The 17,672-nt window shown below is 40.5% G+C and overlaps 1 protein-coding gene across 3 annotated transcripts; it reads right to left on the reverse strand.

Moving 5' to 3' along the window:
• Window positions 1-639: 639 nt before the first annotated feature.
• On the reverse strand, window positions 640-16,492 carry LOC6641413 (protein sevenless). 3 transcript variants are annotated; one of them, XM_047011460.1, is made up of 11 exons: window positions 16,448-16,492; window positions 13,835-14,755; window positions 8,764-8,838; window positions 8,009-8,074; window positions 7,531-7,944; window positions 7,232-7,471; window positions 6,853-7,172; window positions 2,195-6,753; window positions 1,670-2,139; window positions 1,144-1,589; window positions 640-1,049 (listed from the first exon to the last, which is right to left on the reverse strand). In XM_047011460.1, the coding sequence occupies exons 2-11, from the start codon at window positions 14,582-14,584 to the stop codon at window positions 758-760; spliced, it is 7,632 nt and encodes a 2,543-aa protein (XP_046867416.1). In that variant the 5' UTR covers window positions 14,585-14,755; window positions 16,448-16,492; the 3' UTR covers window positions 640-757. The 3 variants fall into 3 exon arrangements, with proteins under 3 accessions (XP_046867416.1, XP_023031151.1, XP_023031152.1); XM_023175383.2 differs by having other exon boundaries at window positions 16,208-16,492; XM_023175384.1 differs by lacking the exons at window positions 7,232-7,471; window positions 7,531-7,944; window positions 8,009-8,074; ... (1 more) ...; window positions 13,835-14,755; window positions 16,448-16,492 and having other exon boundaries at window positions 2,195-6,749; window positions 6,853-7,043.
• Between the last annotated feature and the right edge of the window lie 1,180 nt (window positions 16,493-17,672).

The raw sequence follows: 17,672 nt of genomic DNA on the forward strand, positions 1-17,672 counted from the left end.
CATTTACTTATTTTCATAAGATTTACTATAGTTATACTTTGCTGTTTATGGAACACCATTGAACTTGGCAACATTAAAAAAAAAAGAAAACCTTTTTAAAGTTTTCTTCTCTCCTCGTCTCCTTTCCCCATTAAAGACCACACATCGAACGCCTGAGGCGACACTAAGAGCAAAGCGAGGAAGAAGCAAAAAAAAAACCTCTCTACAAAGTCACATTTAATTTGATTGTGTGTCGAAAGAATGAGAAAAATTAAATAAAGCCCACCAAAAAAGAAACAAAAAGAAAAACTTTTCAACAAAAAAGAAGAAAAAGAATAAAAACTTTTGTCGCCAACCAATAAAATTACTGATGAAATTTTCTAATAAAATTAAAATAATTCCCTCACCCAACGCCCCAAGCTGACACGCGTTTATCAAAGGACGAACCTTTCAGACATGATCCAATAAGTCTTCCTATGCCTTATTTCCATCTCCAGTTAAGTTAGGGTTACCTTTTAAATATAAAATGTTTAATTAACCCATTAATAAGCATTCGATTAGAAACTAATCCGTTCATCGGTCAATCGAGTCTTACCTTCCCTGTAATACTTTTTTCCACTGGCTCGATTAGAATACATAAATTAATAAATTGACAAAAACTAATTTTGGACTGGTCGTTTATTAGTTAACTTAGATTTAGTACTTATTTCTAAAGTATCAAAAAAATAAAAAAAAAAGCAGGAATTTATTAAAAGCTAAAGCATTATACCACATTTTGTTACAATCTCGAGATGCCCTCGTTGGCATATAATTTGGTTTCACTGATGGGTTCTAAGGACATTTGTTCCGTCTCCTTATCAAAATGCACCTTTGTCTCTGGCTTAATGGACGACCCATTCCCTTGGCCGCTGGCGGAAGATGATGAGATGCAAGTGGTACTATCCGCACTCTTGGTCGGCATTTGGGAACGCCTCAAATCAGTACTAATGGCATGTAGACTATTGAAACAACGCTTGAAGCTCGGTCGCTCCCAGGGATCAGTGCGCCAACACTGTAAAAGTAAGCCATAGCTGGCCGACAAATTGGCAAAAATATGAGAATGAAATGAGAAAATGTAATGTATAGAAGAGGCGGGGAGGGGAGTGATTATGTGGTAATACATACAGCTTATCGGGTGTGCTTTCTGGCTGCTGCAGTCGTCCACCATCCTTGACATGGGCCAGGACTTCGAAATTATTTCTAGCTGCATACGGCTGTTGTCCCAATGTCAGAATTTCCCAGCATAGGACACCGAATGCCCATACATCGGACTGTGTGGTGAAGACACCGTCGACTAGACTCTCGGGTGACATCCAACGCACTGGCAACAGGCCCTCGCCTTCCTTGCGATAGTAGTCGCTCTTGTAGATGTCGCGGGCGAGACCAAAATCACCAATTTTCACCATGCGACGAGAATGGCCGGCGTCATCCGTTTGGGTTTCGGTAACCAAACAGTTGCGACACGCCAGATCGCGATGAACAAAATGCATATCCTCCAGATAAGTGCATCCATTGGCCACATCAATGCACATGGTAATCAAATCGGATAGTATCAAATCAGGTTGTGGCTGCTGCAAGGTGAGGAATGAACGGAATAGATGGTTGAGTAAAAATATAGATCTCTCTCTCTCTCTCTCTCTCTCTGTCTTACCTGTGAATTGCTACGAGCCGCTCGTAAATAACTTAATAGATCTCCCGCTTCCATATGCTCCATAATTAAAGATATGGAATCGCTGTCAAAGCATATGCCAATCAGACAAACAATATTCTCGTGCTTAAAGTTGCTCATCAATTGAGCCTCCTGCAGCAGTTCGGCAAACTCAGAGTCTCCCTTGCGGAGACTCTTGATCGCAACACGTTGCGGCTCCTTCTCGTGCTCAAGCTGAAGTTCACCCTCATAGACCTCACCGAAGGCTCCACTGCCCAGGAAACGTAGCAATTTCAATTGGCTCCAACTAATTTGTGGCAAGAGGGCAATATCCGCATCACTTAGGGTTATGGAGAAGGCACGATTGCGGGCAGCCAGAAGCTGTTGCTGGTTCTGCAATGTAGACAGATTGCTCCAAATACTGGGACGACTTTGCTGAAGTAACTTCTTGGCGCGTAAGCGACGCTTTTGTACTAAAAACCAGAAGAAATTGGAAATTTGCCATCCGTGATATATGTAATTACTCACCTTTTCGAACCAGAACCAAAGCCAGCACACAACTTGATACAATGGCGGCGGGCGCTATAATGGCCAAGACCAAAGATCCTCGCTTCTCGGGCGATACGAAGGGTTCGGCTATTCTCTCGCTATCCTCGCTGTATGGACCCCAGCCATGTTCCTCGTTGCGTGCACGAACTCTAAAGAGGAGCAAGCGATTCGTATGCAATTCTCTGACAATGCAACTCAGTTCTGTGGTATTGCAATAGTCTAGCCATTGATCTTCCATCACCATGGGCTCCTCCGCCCAGGGTAGAATGGATAGTGAGACATCGCGACGTCGACGACGATTCGAGAGACTGCGACGAGCCTGAAGGGCCTCCAGATTATAGAGTTGAATTGGTGATCCATTGTCCCGTGATCGACTCCAGCTCAAACGAAATATCTCGCCGGCAATATGCTCAAATTGTGGCTTTCCGGGGGCACTAGGTGCATCGCTCAAAGTCTCGTACACATGGCCAGCCGAATGATAGACCACAACTGGTCCCGGACTAGACAAAACATAGCTGAGGGCCAAATGGCAATCGTAACGCGTCTTTGGCTCCAAATTTTCAATTACTATTCGTGAATAGTTTTCAATCACATCGACCTGCAATTTACCCGCGATCGATTCGCATTCAAGGAACAGAGAACTCAAGGGATCTGTGGTGCCCTCCCAAGTAAGGGTTAATCCATAAGCACCCAACTCAATCAACTGGAGATCGGCCAAACCCTCAAACGTTTTCACATGCAGCCGTGAGGTCATATTAAATTTAGCTGGCGTTGCATGAGCCTGCACCCATAACTGATAACTAGAGCCAGGTTGCAGACCCGTTAGCCGATGAGTACCCGAAGACTCTATGCGTCGTTCTCCTCGATCTGGATGATCTTGCTCTTCAAGCTGCCAGTAGAGCATATAATAGACACCTTCGCTACGCATTTGCTGGGGTTCCAGCCAGTGAATCTCAACTTCATTGGGACTCAAGACACGGGCAGTAAAGTTTCTCGGAGCCGTCGGTGTATCAGGAGCCGTTTGCATCTCTAGAATGGGCAATTGAAGCGACTCAGATCCATTACCTCCTGAACGCTTCTGATAATAGCTCCACAAACTTATTCGCAACTGATATTTGGTGTAAGGATGTAGATCGGTAATATTTATAGTGTCTCCGGCATTGCCTTCCCACTGGCCACCGTCGCGGGATTGTAGGGTATATCGCAAACCAGGAACAGGCAGTTGGCACTCCGAAGCAGCATAGAGAGCGGGTAGCTTAACCAGACATTGTGTTTCCTGACAATGCGCTTTCTCCAGGCTAGCCATGGGTGGCAGAAGTAGACAACGCTTCTCCGGATAAGCCTGATAGTTGTGGGCATGCAATAAGCGCACTTCCTCCTTCTCTAGCTCAATCAGATATTCCAATTGCTGTCGCCGTCTGCCATAAGCACGAATGCTACCATTGCGCAGGGCATACAAATAGCCGGCATCTTGGGCCAATTGTCTTACGTCATCGTTTAGATAATTCATCTGTGTCCGTAGGGCAGTCACTGTGCACAGTTGCCGCGCCACATCGTAGACACACAGTTTACCCAGATGGTCGACTAGGTTTAGCGTCTCGGCTCCCGGTTCCAGGCTGCCCTCAAAGAGACGCATCAACGGAGCACGCGAGCTGATCTCGAAGGATATATGAGATCCATTCACTAGACTACGACCCTGCAATGTGGCATTGCGAGAGTCGAGCTCATGTTCAAGCCAAACCAGAGTCTGACTATGTGGCAGAGCCACCAAATCCTTTAGTAGATAGCCACGAGGAGTACTCCACATGCGTTCGCCTTGCAGTATACGTCCTTCGAAGAGGCACAGATTTAGACGATAGATGACAGCAGCCTGTGGGGTAACAGCATCCAGTTCGGCCCAATAGACCATGCGCTGCACCCAATCCACGGTGAGGGCCAAAACCTCGGCTCGCATGCGCGCCAGCTTGGCTGGCGATGAACCCGGCACATGAGTAAGCAGCTCCACATGCTCATTAACCCAGAGCAGACGCTGTTCGCCTTCCATCACAGCGAGATGTTCCACGGGGCTGGATGTGTAGACAATCTGTCGGCGGGTACGCGTATCCAGATCCAATTCGCCAATAAACTCAGAGTTCACATACAAGAGACGCGGCACTGCCTGCACCTCGGGTGCCACGTGAAGACCATGGCTGGCGGCTCCGGCTGCCGCTCCAGTGGCAGCCACATGGGCTTCCACCTGAAAACGATAGGTTACCTCCGCCTGCAGTTGCTCAACACGTGCCTCCAGAGCGCTCTGGTTGAGCAGCAGCTCCGAATGAAGTTCGGAACCTTGCCAACAACTGATGTGGTATTCGAGAGCCTGGATCGGTGCCTGTTCGGGCGCATCCCAACGCAGCAGCGCACTGATATTGGTTGTCTGCAGTGGTTTGGCTCGCCGCTCCACAAAGACCCGCAGCCGACGTGGCTGGGTAGGGGCAGCAGCCGGCGTGGTCAACTCCACACAAGTGGTGGGACCGGCTCGCCAGGACGTATGTGGAGTTAGGCAGACTTTGAGATTGAGCTGGGGCTGCGGTAGCTGCAGAATGCGAGCGAATGGCGTCGAGAGGTCATGGGTTTGCAGGCGATGTCCATATTCGAGAAGCAAGCGATAGGAGACAGTGTGATTGCCACCACTTCCAGCTGGTTGCCAGCGAAGATGAAAGTCATCCCAGTGGCCATCATCGATGCGCAAACTGTCTGGAGGTACAGCCAAGGGAATAACCCCCGAATCTGGAATGGAAGACGGGGAATTCGCATCTAACAATTGCACTGCACTGACCAGTTCCTGTTCCAAGCCCTGTGCTATCAACGGCATTGGATCCTGACCAACAGCAACAACAGGCAAACGCATTGTGCTCGCTCCACGTCCACTTCGTTCCACCCAAAGAAGAGCTCCCAGCGGTTGAAGTAGTTGCAAAGATTTTGGCATAGCCTCCATCTGGGGCTCCGAAGTGAGTAGCAGTTGAACTTCTTCCGGCTGGCCACTGCCCACGACCAAGGGAGAGCGATAGATTCGCATGGCTCCGGATCCCTTGACCACCCAATAAACGTAATGTTGCTTCAGATCCAAGGTAAATGAATCGATGCTACCCTCCAGGCCATTTAGATGATAGTATTCCACCTCTTCATTTTTACCAGGCTGTGGGCTAAGGCCACGACGTTTCAGATGCATGGCAGTGGTGTAATACAGGTGACCCTGTTGCGGGTCCAGAGCCAGATCTGTGGCTCCAAAAATGGGCAATAGTTCGCGTACCCCTGTCCAGGGATCCAGACGGATAACACAATTGCGCCCCAAATCCGTCCAGTAGACGCGTCCGCCTCGCCAATCATAGGCCACAGCCCCCACATGAGGAATTGCAACATCAACGACGCATTTCATTTGTGGTTGGATCAAGTTGATGCAACGCATTACCCCATCGCCACTCACATAGTAACCAGAGCTGGTATTGACCATGGCAAGAGATCCAGGTAGAGACTCTAGCTTCACATTCTCCATTTTGTTGAGGTTTTGACCCAATTCATTGGTTTCATACAGCTCACCCGATTGGGTGGCCCATCGGAAGCGATGTGGGCCCAATGGCCATGTACGTGCCGCGTATGGAGGTGTCCATTCGCCTACCTTTCCCACCGAATTGATGGCCCGCACTCTTAGCTGATAGAGATTATCGGGTTGCAGACGCTCCAGGCCAAAGCTGGGACTACGAATGTTTCGTATATTGTAGGCACTTTGACTGGCGACGTCCAAAACTTCTAGTTCATAGCTGAGATTGTTAGCCGCTGCCCGCGACTGATACGGATTTCTGGCAGGCTTCTTCCATGAGATATGAGCTGCCTGGGAGCCCAGCAATGCGACCAGCTGTCGCGGTATCCCCGTGTCCAAGGCAATTCGCTCTCGTTCCGGCATCAATGGTACCAGAGCCCAACAATCGTTCGTTTCTGTTAATGACCACTTGGAAATCTTCTCCCCACTTGGCAAATCCATTAAATGCAATTGAGTGTCGTCGGCCATTAGTAAGGACTTTGCTAGCAAAGTGAAAGTCTGCCAATGGCCAGGGGAAAGTTGTATCGGCCTTCGCCAATTTCCATCGTAGCTAAGTGACAAAAGTTGCTCTTCATCCGGCAACAGCAAGTGAATGAACCAATGTGGTATATCCAGGATAAACCGACCAAGCCGATTGGAGGTTTGATAAAGCTGTAGACGCTCCTTGCTAGCAAGATCCAAACGCCACAAGCCCTGAGCATCTGTCCAGAAAAGCCAGCCATTAAGAGCATCCACTTCCAGTTGCTCAACGGGTTGATGTAGATTCTGCACCAACATCTCAACCATGGAACCCTTCGTTGTGCTACTAAGTATAGCGTATTCCTGCTTCGGTAGCTCCACGGCCACATAGAGGCGAAGCTTAAGCGTGTCCAGGCTAAGCTTATGAGGAATCCAGGAGGAATTCGGCAACACAATCAACGTTGAGAGCTGCATGCTCGGTGCCTGATCAAGCGTCTGGCTGTTGCAAAGGCAAACGATCGTTAGAGACCCGACCAATACATCTACATACATCTACATATATACATATATCTATCCCGACTGTTAACCCCGAACTCACGTTCGCAACTCTCCATTCGTATCCAGGACAAAAAGGCGTTGATCCTTGTGTGACCAGGCCACATCGACAATTGTCTGTTGACTGCGATAGACCACACGGGACTCTCCAGCCAACTCCAGAACTTGCCATATGATACTCTTTCGTCCTACTACCAATAGAGCAGCAGGCCCCTGATCCTTAGTCAATCCCATTTTGGTCACAACGCTGGCCTTGGCTACTGGTCCCTCGCCCTGCTCATTTATCATCGACAATTCCAATGTGTAATTCGTCATGGGCCGCAGTTCCACAAACATATAACTATTCTGATTAGCTGGAACAGTCTGTTCGCCCATCACGCAATTAGGATCGAGAATCAGTAGTGGACTATAAAATTCCTTACCTGTTCGTCACTTTGGTTGGATCCAGGGCTAGCTAAACGTAGGCGATATCCCGTAATAGGTCCATTTGTAAAGCGACCATCATGCCAATGCACGGCTACATGGCCATCATCCAGAGCAAACAAATGATCGATAATTGGCGCCGATGTTGGAACATTCTCGGCAGGAGTTTGATAGGCTGGAGTGGCAGGTGAAAATAAAATCTCATCGCTACTTTCACCAAAAGGCAATTCGAAACGAAACTATTTTGATAACTTGGATTAGACAACATCATCGGCAGATAATGATTGCGAAAACCTACCCGATATTGTGTATATGGCATTAGAGTCTCAAGTATTTCGCATACATAATACTCATCGCAGTCATAGTCGGCCAAATTGAACCATTCATTTTGTCGATAGGCTTTCCGATAGACTTTCCCATGTTTCTCCTCCTCATCGTGCTCGTCCTTTTCGCTCGCATTACTGGAATTCACATATTTGTATTGAATGTTGAATGGTCGACTGGCCAGATAGTTTTCCGGAAAATGCATATCCCATTTGAGAATCAACGGTGCCGTTTGCTGCTCTCGACTTGGCGCCCTTACAAACTGCGGTTGAGTGCTCTCAACCAATTCGGCTATGGCCAAACGCTGCAAATGCCAATAGTCACGTTGGGCCATCTCGCAGGCCCCAATACAAGGCAGATCATAAGGATAGAATTGCAATGGCGATGCCTGTGGAAAATGTCGCCATACAGAAATGTACAGAACTTCAAATTGATGATGATTTTCAACTTACGCAGGCCTCCTGGCATGGTTCCAGTTCTTTGAGGGCACGATACCATTGGGCGCAACCCTTTGTGCACTGCAAGACATTAAGTAGATACCCTGTAGTATTACCTAGTTAATTCAAATGGATGACTGTTTGGTGCAGCCAAATGTCGGTCTAACTCTACTCTAAATGGGCATCCGATTCCATAACATTTAGTAACAAAAACTTCAAGTTCAAGTTCACATTCTACTATACAAAATTTGGAATAAATCTGATCAAGAAATGAAGCATATTATTTAGAACATTTAGATCAAAGAAATCAATCGAGTATAATTGGTAAACGATGCAAAGCTTTAAATTTATGTGAATGTGATTCACTCAAAAGGTAACCCAATCATACGTGAGAAAGCTAAAATGAATTGGAATTGAAGGCATCATCTTTCAAGTACATTTATTAACAAGTGGTTGGTCCTTTCTTTAAGTCAGGAACGGACTGAGGGCAGCTAAACTGATTTATGAATAAAATAAACATTAAATATGTTCAGGTCACAATTTTTCAGTTAAGAAAGGGACAATTTGGTTTCGTTCCTGCTTTTGCGGTGGTCTTTGCCGGTTTTTTGTCGTCAAGTTGTCTGGCAACAGAAACATGAAAGCCAGTTTCAAATTGCTCTACCTCTACCGCGCCCCTCTTCTTCTTGCCATGAGTCGTCGTGTTCTCACATGACATCCATTTTTTGGTATCAGTTTCGGCTTAAATTTGTTTCTTTTTCTTTTCGACTTACTCGTGTCTTATAGCACTTGTCGCCATTGTCGGCCTTTTCACACTTGATGCCAAACTCGTCCAGAAACAGATCCTCCTGGAAAAATACAAATACAAACAAGAAAATCAATACAATTTACCCCAAAATCAAAATGTAAAAATAAGAAGAGGGAACCAAACTGTGTGTGTGTGTGTGTGTGTGTGTGTGTATGTGTGAACGGAAGTCAATGGTAACGACTCATTGCACAGCCTGTGAACCAGTGAAACAAAATGCCTCAATTAACCATTTTAATCTTAATCAATCAATTATCATTTTAGAAAGGCCTTTGAAAAATTCATAAACCAAATTGACTTGCAAAACATAATCATGAATAAATTATCTATCTCTCTCTCTCTCTCTCGTCTATTTGTCTTGGACTGAACTTTGAAGATGAAAAAGAAAAAAAAGCATTGAAATGATTTCCGAGAATTTTGTCAGTTAGCAGTTTGAAAGAAGTCGAATTTAAACAAAAGATTTAGCACGTGATGAAAACAAGTTGAAGCTGCTAACCGTCTCAAAAATATTTCTATCTATAAATAGTGTCAAAGCTGTAGGTCAACAATCGAATTCGAATCGAAACGATTTCAGTGGGCCAGTAACTTGAGCAACTAAAATATCTAAAAATTAATCAAGAAAGCGGTCTTTACTCAAAGTCTCTAATTTCACAAGATCCAATTGGTTAATAATTTGAGAATATCATTAGACAAAACATTGAAAGTTAACAAAGTTTGTTTATTTTAGGTTTCTTTTTGTTTGCATGGCAATCGAATTTCGTCTGGCTGAGGCATATTTATTCAAGAGTTTATCTTACTCCCTTCTTGAGAATTAAATTCAACTCAAATTTTTTGATTTCATGCAAGATGAAGAAAGGTCTCATGATCAGGAAAGGTCTCAGGTATCACAAATCGAAACCTTAGTCGTCTTAAGGGTGCAAAACTTAAAGAAAAGTATTAATAAATTAACTATCAATATTTTTGTATACATTTTGTATGGATTAAGTATGCATTGAGAAAGTATTTTAAGAGTCCTTATAAAAAAGTAAAAGTAGATCATGCAAAATATCAAATTAATTAAGAATAATGCAAACAAAGTGTTTGTTATTTACGAGTGTTTACTGTATAAGTATTAGTCTTTAAGAGAACTGAGAATTTAATCACATATAGAAAATGAAATATCTACTTAAACCTCAATTAAGTTCACTCTTGTAAGTAAAGGAATCTTTCTTCTTCTTCTTTTTTCTTTTTAATTGTGTTTGCTTTGGTTTAGTCAATGTACTAGTAATTACCAAGGGTCTTCCCCTCAAACACATCCACCCACTCATTCACTCACCCACACTCATACACGCCCAAAAGAAACACCACATACACTGTCACATACACACACACATTTGTACATATATATGAAGCTTGTCCTAGTATTTTTCTGGTGTTTGGTCTGAGTTTGCTTGGTTGTGTGTGTGTGTGTGTGAGTTTTTTTTTCGCACATGCGTCAATTTAATTTAGAATTCTACGTAATATTTTATTAATTTAGCTTGATTGGCTTTTTCACAAACAGAAGGCAACAACTCTCGAGCACTCGAGCTCTCACACAGTGCTCTCCGGCTACGTCTACGGGTACGGGTACGGTTACGGGTAAGGGTAAGGGGTATGGACAGAGTTCTAGGGGCTATGCCTTTGCCTCTGGCTCTGGTTCTGGCAATGGCGAGAACGACTAATTGGCATTGGGGGTTTTCATGTCGTCATTGCTCATCTTTTGTTGTACAATTTCTATTACATTAAGTCAGAAATCAACCCACATACACACACACACACACCCATATACCCTTACTCGGTGTGTGTGTGTGTGTGTGTGAAAGAGACTTGACTTGGCTTGGCTTGGGGTAACTTGGTGTGTGTTATTGACACCATTATTCCGTTGTAGCCAGCCTCGTTCGTCAGGCTCCAAAAAGCAAAAAGCGAAAACAGCACAGAAAAGAAAAAAAATATAATAAATAAATGAAAATAAAATAAATTGGCTAAACATTTTCCACAGAGTGAAAGACCCAACAAACCAACAACAACAAAAAAGGAAAAATCTTAATGCAATTTTCTTTTGTTCGGTTAATGTTGCTTGCCAAATGGCAGCAAATGGCGGCGATTTTTTTGTCTCTTTAGTTAAGAATAATATTCTTTTTTTTCTGTAATCCAAGATTTGTTTAGCCCTTAAAGTTGCATTCATTAATTAAAATTGAATTTATTTTCACATGCTAAAAATTAAAGCATTCTTTTAGACATTTTTTCATTGTTTTTATGGTCTTCGCTTTTCTCTAAAATCTAAATCAAATCATAATCGAACGAAACCAAAAACTTTATTCCAATTTAGTTACAATTGTGAAAACTTATCTTTTATTTCATGTTTCTTCTTGGAATGGTAAAATGTAAAGCAAATGTAATCAAAATTCTGGTTTTAAAATATAATCATTCTGTTACTCTCTTCTGTTGTTAATAATTTTAAATCATTTTATTTTTTTTTAAGGTTTTGAAATCTAATGTTTGAATTTATGAAACTTTTGTACTTTTTTGTTTTTAAATTAGTTAATCAATTTTTAGCACCCTATTCAATTTAACACAACACCTGCTGCAATTAAGATAGATTTGTTGAATGTGCATTATAATTCTCAACTAGTTAACTCACCAAAGTAAAATAGGTTAATGCTTTGCAATCTAAAGTATCAACTATTAATAAAGGAAACTGTTGTTAATCTAAACATAAAATCACATTTAGTTTAGAAAAAAAAGAGTGAATTCTTTCGATTTTTGGTGTCTGTCTCTCTCTCTCTCTCTCTCTCTCTCTCTCTCTCTCTCTGTCTCTCTCTATCGCTTTGTTTTTATTTGTGTCTCTTTTTTTTAGCATTTGGACCAATTAAACACACAGTGCTCCATGATTAGTTTTAATTGGCCTAAACTACTGTGATAGCTCTTGGAATAACAAAATGTTGTCATGGAGTAGCCACAACAACGTAATCGAAAGTGAGGGGTGAAGAGAAATAAAGGGAAGAGCGGAGGTAGTAAAACACAGATTACAACAAATGGACACATCATACAATGGGACAATGGGACAACGTTGTGTTAATGAATGAAACGCAAACTGACTGAGCTCACTGATTAACATGCTCCACTCCAATTACAATAATTATGGCTTATCCCATATGAAGTGCACTTAAATGTGACAAAAAATTAAATAATTTTAATTTCATAAATTTAAAGCGAGTAAATGTTGGCCATTTTTTTTGACTTTGTGACTTTCTAACCAAGTCATTTGGCTTAATTGTTGTGGGCAGTTTGATAGTTTATTGACTAAATACTATACCTATAGATATAGTAGACCATATGGCAGCATTCGATAACAAACACCCACTGCCACCCCAAACCATCCATCCATTCATCCATTCATCCATCCATCCACCCATCCATCCCATATCAAGGCATACTAATTTCGCCATAAAGACCAGACGGCGTAACTAGGTAACCAAAATAGTTGAGAAACATGAAACTGCGCCATGATGATAAAGATGCAGATGCATCCCCACAAATGTATAGTACGTGCGGATATTGATATATACATATATACAGATAAAGATATGTAGGTACATATGTACATATGTATATGTAGAGGTATGTATGCTTCCTGGGAGGGTGTAGACTGCGTGTTAGATAATTGAAATGTCAGCTTTTTGACATGATAGCCAACCCCTAAAGTCATGTAATTACACATATCACTTAATTAACCGTTTACAACCTGAACTAAATGCCATATACAGAGACATACACACACACACACACGAATGGCTATAAGTAACATATGTCTTTTGATACAACTTGATGATTTTGATTGATTGAAAACTACATTTAACCAGAGTTTATATATTAAACATATGCATATAGAATTTCGATCTAAAAATAGTCGTATCTAAAACCAAAGTAACTCCTGCAAGATTAAAATCACTATAATTAACAGAATTATACTAAATCTCTTTATCAAAAGTCTTATTTGAAATGAAGGAAAACCAGAGGGCCGGGGCTAACTTCGACCACGTCAAAGTTTGTATACGCTTGCAACTTTTTTGGTATATTTTTCCTTACTTATAGCCATCAAAGTGGAAAAACGTTTTATCTAAAAAGGCTAATGTTTGCGAGAGAACGGCCAACAATCTTTGCATAGGAAAAAACTAAGATATTGATCAAAGTCACGGTTTTCCACCGATCGTTCCTATGGGAGCTATATGATATAGTCACCCGATCTTGATCAAATTTGGCACAGTCATTAACAGATATATTAAACTAACAAATGTTTAATTTGAAAGTAATCGCGTCAAAAGTAACGAAGTTATTGGCAAAAGTCACTGTTTTCCACCGATCGTTCCTATGGGAGCTATATGATTTAGTAACCCGATCTTTATTAAATTCGGCACAGTTGTTTATATGTGTAATTAACTTAACAATATTAAATTTCACGAGAATAGCTCAGAAAATAACGAAGTTATTAGGAAAAGTCACTGTTCGTGACTTTGCCATTTGTATGGGAGCTATATGATATAGTGATCCGATCCGGCTGAATCCGAGATATACAACGCTTGCAGTATATACAAGCCATGCAAAATTTCAGCTCTGTAGCTCTTTCGGTCTAGGAGGAGTTTGCGTTGATCCGGACGGACGGGCGGACGGACGGACATGGCGATTTGAATTCGTCTCGTCGTGCTGATCAAGAATATATATACTTTATATGGTCGGAGATGCTTCCTTCTATGCGTTGCACACTTTTGACCAAAATTAATATACCCTTTTTGCAAGGGTATAAATATGTTATAGTATAATAGAATTCTTGAGTTTAAATTGGTTCAAATCAAATCTATATTACTACATACAAACAAATATGTATTTAAATTTTAGTAGTGGTGTAGTAATGTAGCTGTATATAGATGGATTGCCTCATTAGAAACAAAAGTGAATATAAACCTTTGACTCTTAGACGTTACTTTATAAGTTAGAATTTCGTTTCATCAGTTAGAACTTACCTCAACAATACAACGTTGCACACAATCCCGTGTGACACGCTCCAGAGCTATGCGTTCATCCATGCCCACACCCAAGATTACACTGTCCTCGTTATCCATTTGTCGCTCCGGGTGGCTAGTCTCGTGGCTGGCCGCAGAGGAGGATCCCGAGGAGCCAATTGGTCGAGCTATGCTACTGATGGCAATACCCTCCACAATACTGGGAGGAGCTGCTGCCGCATGCTTATGCCAAATGGCCACCTTTTCGACCACATCGCTATCCAATTTGGGCAGAAAATCCAATTGATCTTTAAGCTGAATGCGTCCATTTCCATTTGTTGTTGTATAGTTCGATGAGGCCATCAATGGTGATGATGACAATTGTGGGCCATCGCCATGTGAACGACAGACATCACAGCAGATCGATAGTAGAATTAGGAATAAAATATTTATTATCAAAATGGTCGATATGCCGCCATGTCCGCCAATTTGACTTAAATTTGTTTTAGCTCTCTCCAACCAATCGTTTGTATTGGTCTTAACCTTAGAAAACATTTCCTGCTGATCATTTCGTGGCCGATTTGCTGACATTTTTGTATTAACATTAACAGCAATTTTCAAATTGATAAGACTAAAGTTGAAACTTCGTGTTGGATTCTGAATGGCAAATGAATTGGGAATCTTTTGCTGTTGCTGCTGTTGCTGTTGCTGTTGCTGCTGCTGGTGATGTTGCTGATGATGTTGCTGCAGTTCATGTTGGCGCCAAAACATAGTCAAACAATGTGCAATTATTTGACCCACAATATGTTTTTAGGTCTTGTTGGAATCGTTTTTTGTTGTTATTCGTTGTTGTTGTCGTTCTTTTCGTTTGCTTTGCAACGTTTTTTCGTGTTTTTTTTTTTTTCTTCTGTTTTTACATATTCATTTCAGTGTCGCATTTTGCTAAACCAAACAAAACCAGTACCAAAAAAATCGAATGTCAAAAAACAACAATAACATAACACACACACATACACACACACACACCCAAATGTATTCAATCGATTATTTAATTTGCATTTTATGCAAAATAATGCAAAAAATTAATTAAGTGAAATGTACACAAAAATATATAAGACTAAAGTTCATTGAACAAATCTTATATGAAAACAATCAGAAAGTTTACTTTAATTTTAAAAATATATACATACATAGGTAAACTCTCTATCTAAACCATCTACGTAAATAAATAGTAGAAGACACAACTTGATTAAAGACAGGGACGGATTTATGGAAAATTCGGCAGCCATCAAAGTTGAGCATACAAATTGAATATAAGACGCTTTCAAAATGTATACAAATTGTTGTTCAAAGTCGTTTTTAGGAAAATATCTACTAGTTATATATATGTATATTGAATCTGTTGCCCTTAGACCCCAACAACTGAGTATAGGTTTTGAAAAATTTCTCATAGTATAAAATTTAAACAAGCTGTAAACAGTTCTTCCATTTAAATGATTTACATTTTGAACTTGCAACTCATGTGAATCACCAGTAACCCAATTAATGTTAAGTACATTATGGGCTACTAGTTACCTATGGGAGAGACAAAGAAAGGGATAAAGAGTGAGACAGCCACAGACAAATACTTTGTACTAGTTAATGTACTCTATATTATTGTCTCTCTATCTATCTGTCTGTCTGTCTGTCTCTCTGACTGTGTGAATACATTAAGTAGCCAACTAAAAGAAAACAAAACAAATGTATTCAAGACTGCGACTTACAAATACTCTATACCACCTCAAACATTAAGCCAACTACAGATCAAACTTCTATATACGAATTTCAAAACAAATTCAGACTTTTTCTACTTTTTAGTTAGGTAAGATTTAAATATTTAATATACAATCAATGAAGAATATATATTTAAATGGAAACGATCTACATATATCGATTCCAAAACCAGGCCTATATAGTCCATCTACGTTAATTATTCTATATCTATCTTTTATGATTTTTGAAATTTGCATTTCCAAACTTGTTTTCTCTAACATTTCCATTGGATTGTTGATAATTATAAATACTTGAGCTTTTCTAGCATTTAGTTTTTCATTTTCATTGCATTATCCAATTATTAAATGATTCTAAATTATAGTTAATCGATCACTGTCATTCTCCACGCTGATGATGATAATAATGATAAACAAAAAGATTACTAATATTAATGAGAAAAGGCTTCTCCTTTTGAAATGGAATTTCATTTTGGCATGACTTTGTCAAAGCAACAAACTTGATATATATAAAGTATAGAATTTTAATTTCATGTTAATAATTGAACCGTAATTAAAAATTAAAATTTAATTACAAATTCAAATTATTAACAACTTTTTGCATTCGTTAAGTTCAGTGAGTTACCTATACAATTAAATATGTATGTGCGTGTGTGTGTGTGTGTGTGTGTGTCGCTGTGTTGATATACGATTGTCATGCCGGCCGGCTAATTCTTTCACATTTATTGCTGTTTGTGTCATTTAATTCAATTTGTTGTTGTTGATTCGATGCAGGCTAATATTCTAAAGGGTCTCCCGTAATAGTACTTAAACTCTACACTCTCTCTTGTTCGCCCGCTCGCACGCACGCTGCTGGCCCACTCACTCTAGTCTCGATATATGCAAGTAGATATAAACACGACGTACTTCAGCGTGCCACGATCGAAACACAACTGATATGCCGGTCCGAGTGTCATTATTTTAACCAAGCCCAGCTCCAACAACCCCGTACCGAAGTCAGGCCAGACGACGACAGATATCGACAACGTCGACTGCGACGCGACTGCCACAGCGACAGCGACTGCGACTGCGACAACATCTCGACATTGATCTTGCCTCTGTGCTTTCGATGACGTACTACAAGAACCTTAACCACAATGGATATCAGTTGTATTGAGCAACCACCCCAAAAAAAAAACGAAGAAACTGAAACTCTCGTAAAATTGGGAACTCATTTTGTTACTATGTGCAATGTAAATGCATAAGTATGTAGATCAAATTAACTATCTGGGTCGAATTACTCAAAACTAGTTGCTACTGTAACTATCATCTTGTTGATCAATTAATCAAGATTCTTTAGAAAATGTATGTCTAGTTTTGGCTACCCTCACCCTAAAATTCCCAAACGAAAATACTAAACAACAACATGAATGATGATTAAAATATGTAAATAATTAGAAATATGGAATATCGAAAGGGAGAGGATACTGTCGAACTAACTTACCCTTTTATGCCCATTTCATAGTTTAAAAAAACCACGAAATTATTTTCAGGTACCACTTTACATAAGTATATGGATAAGGAACTAAAATTAACCCGTTGCAGATGTCGTTAGTAGATACATATATAAGGTTCAGGACATTGCTTTTTAAACTAAATTGTAAAAGTGACAAAATTTTACGATTTATTCTTTATTATGTATTATGTATCATGAGCATATTTCGTTGAAAGTGTCAACTGACAAGTTTGAAATTGAAAATTCTTTAATTTGTTTTGTTGAAATGCAAGGACATTAACATTTTTAAACAAATTATTAAACTCATAAACATTAAGTTAAGAAATCATCAAGTAACAAAGGTCAATCAACAGATAAAAGTTACACATTTCTTGTATAAGTTCTTCGCCAAGTGATTGAGGTAGGTCATCATTCTTAATGTATGCAGTGCCGGATAAGCCATATAGCAGGATCAGAGCGCCGGTAACAGATTATAAATATTTGAAGAATTCATGCATTTATTTTCAATTTACAATAATAATGTAAACATAAAAAATTGGATTGGATTTTTGGATTTTTTTTAAATATCAAAGTTATCATTTTAAACTTGCGTTTA

This window comes from Drosophila willistoni, assembly GCF_018902025.1.
Source record: "Drosophila willistoni isolate 14030-0811.24 chromosome XL unlocalized genomic scaffold, UCI_dwil_1.1 Seg141, whole genome shotgun sequence".
NCBI lineage: Eukaryota > Metazoa > Arthropoda > Insecta > Diptera > Drosophilidae > Drosophila > Drosophila willistoni.

Bases quoted from the DNA above. Each gene is read 5' to 3' on its own strand.
- LOC6641413 (XM_047011460.1), bottom strand. From the start codon at position 14,584: ATGTTTTGGCGCCAACATGAACTGCAGCAACATCATCAGCAACATCAC. The intron at 7,945-8,008 runs GTAAGTTGAAAA...CATTTTCCACAG, and splicing joins AACCATGCCAGGAGGCCTGC to GCATCGCCATTGCAATTCTA. The intron at 1,590-1,669 runs GTAAGACAGAGA...CTCACCTTGCAG, and splicing joins CGGCTCGTAGCAATTCACAG to CAGCCACAACCTGATTTGAT.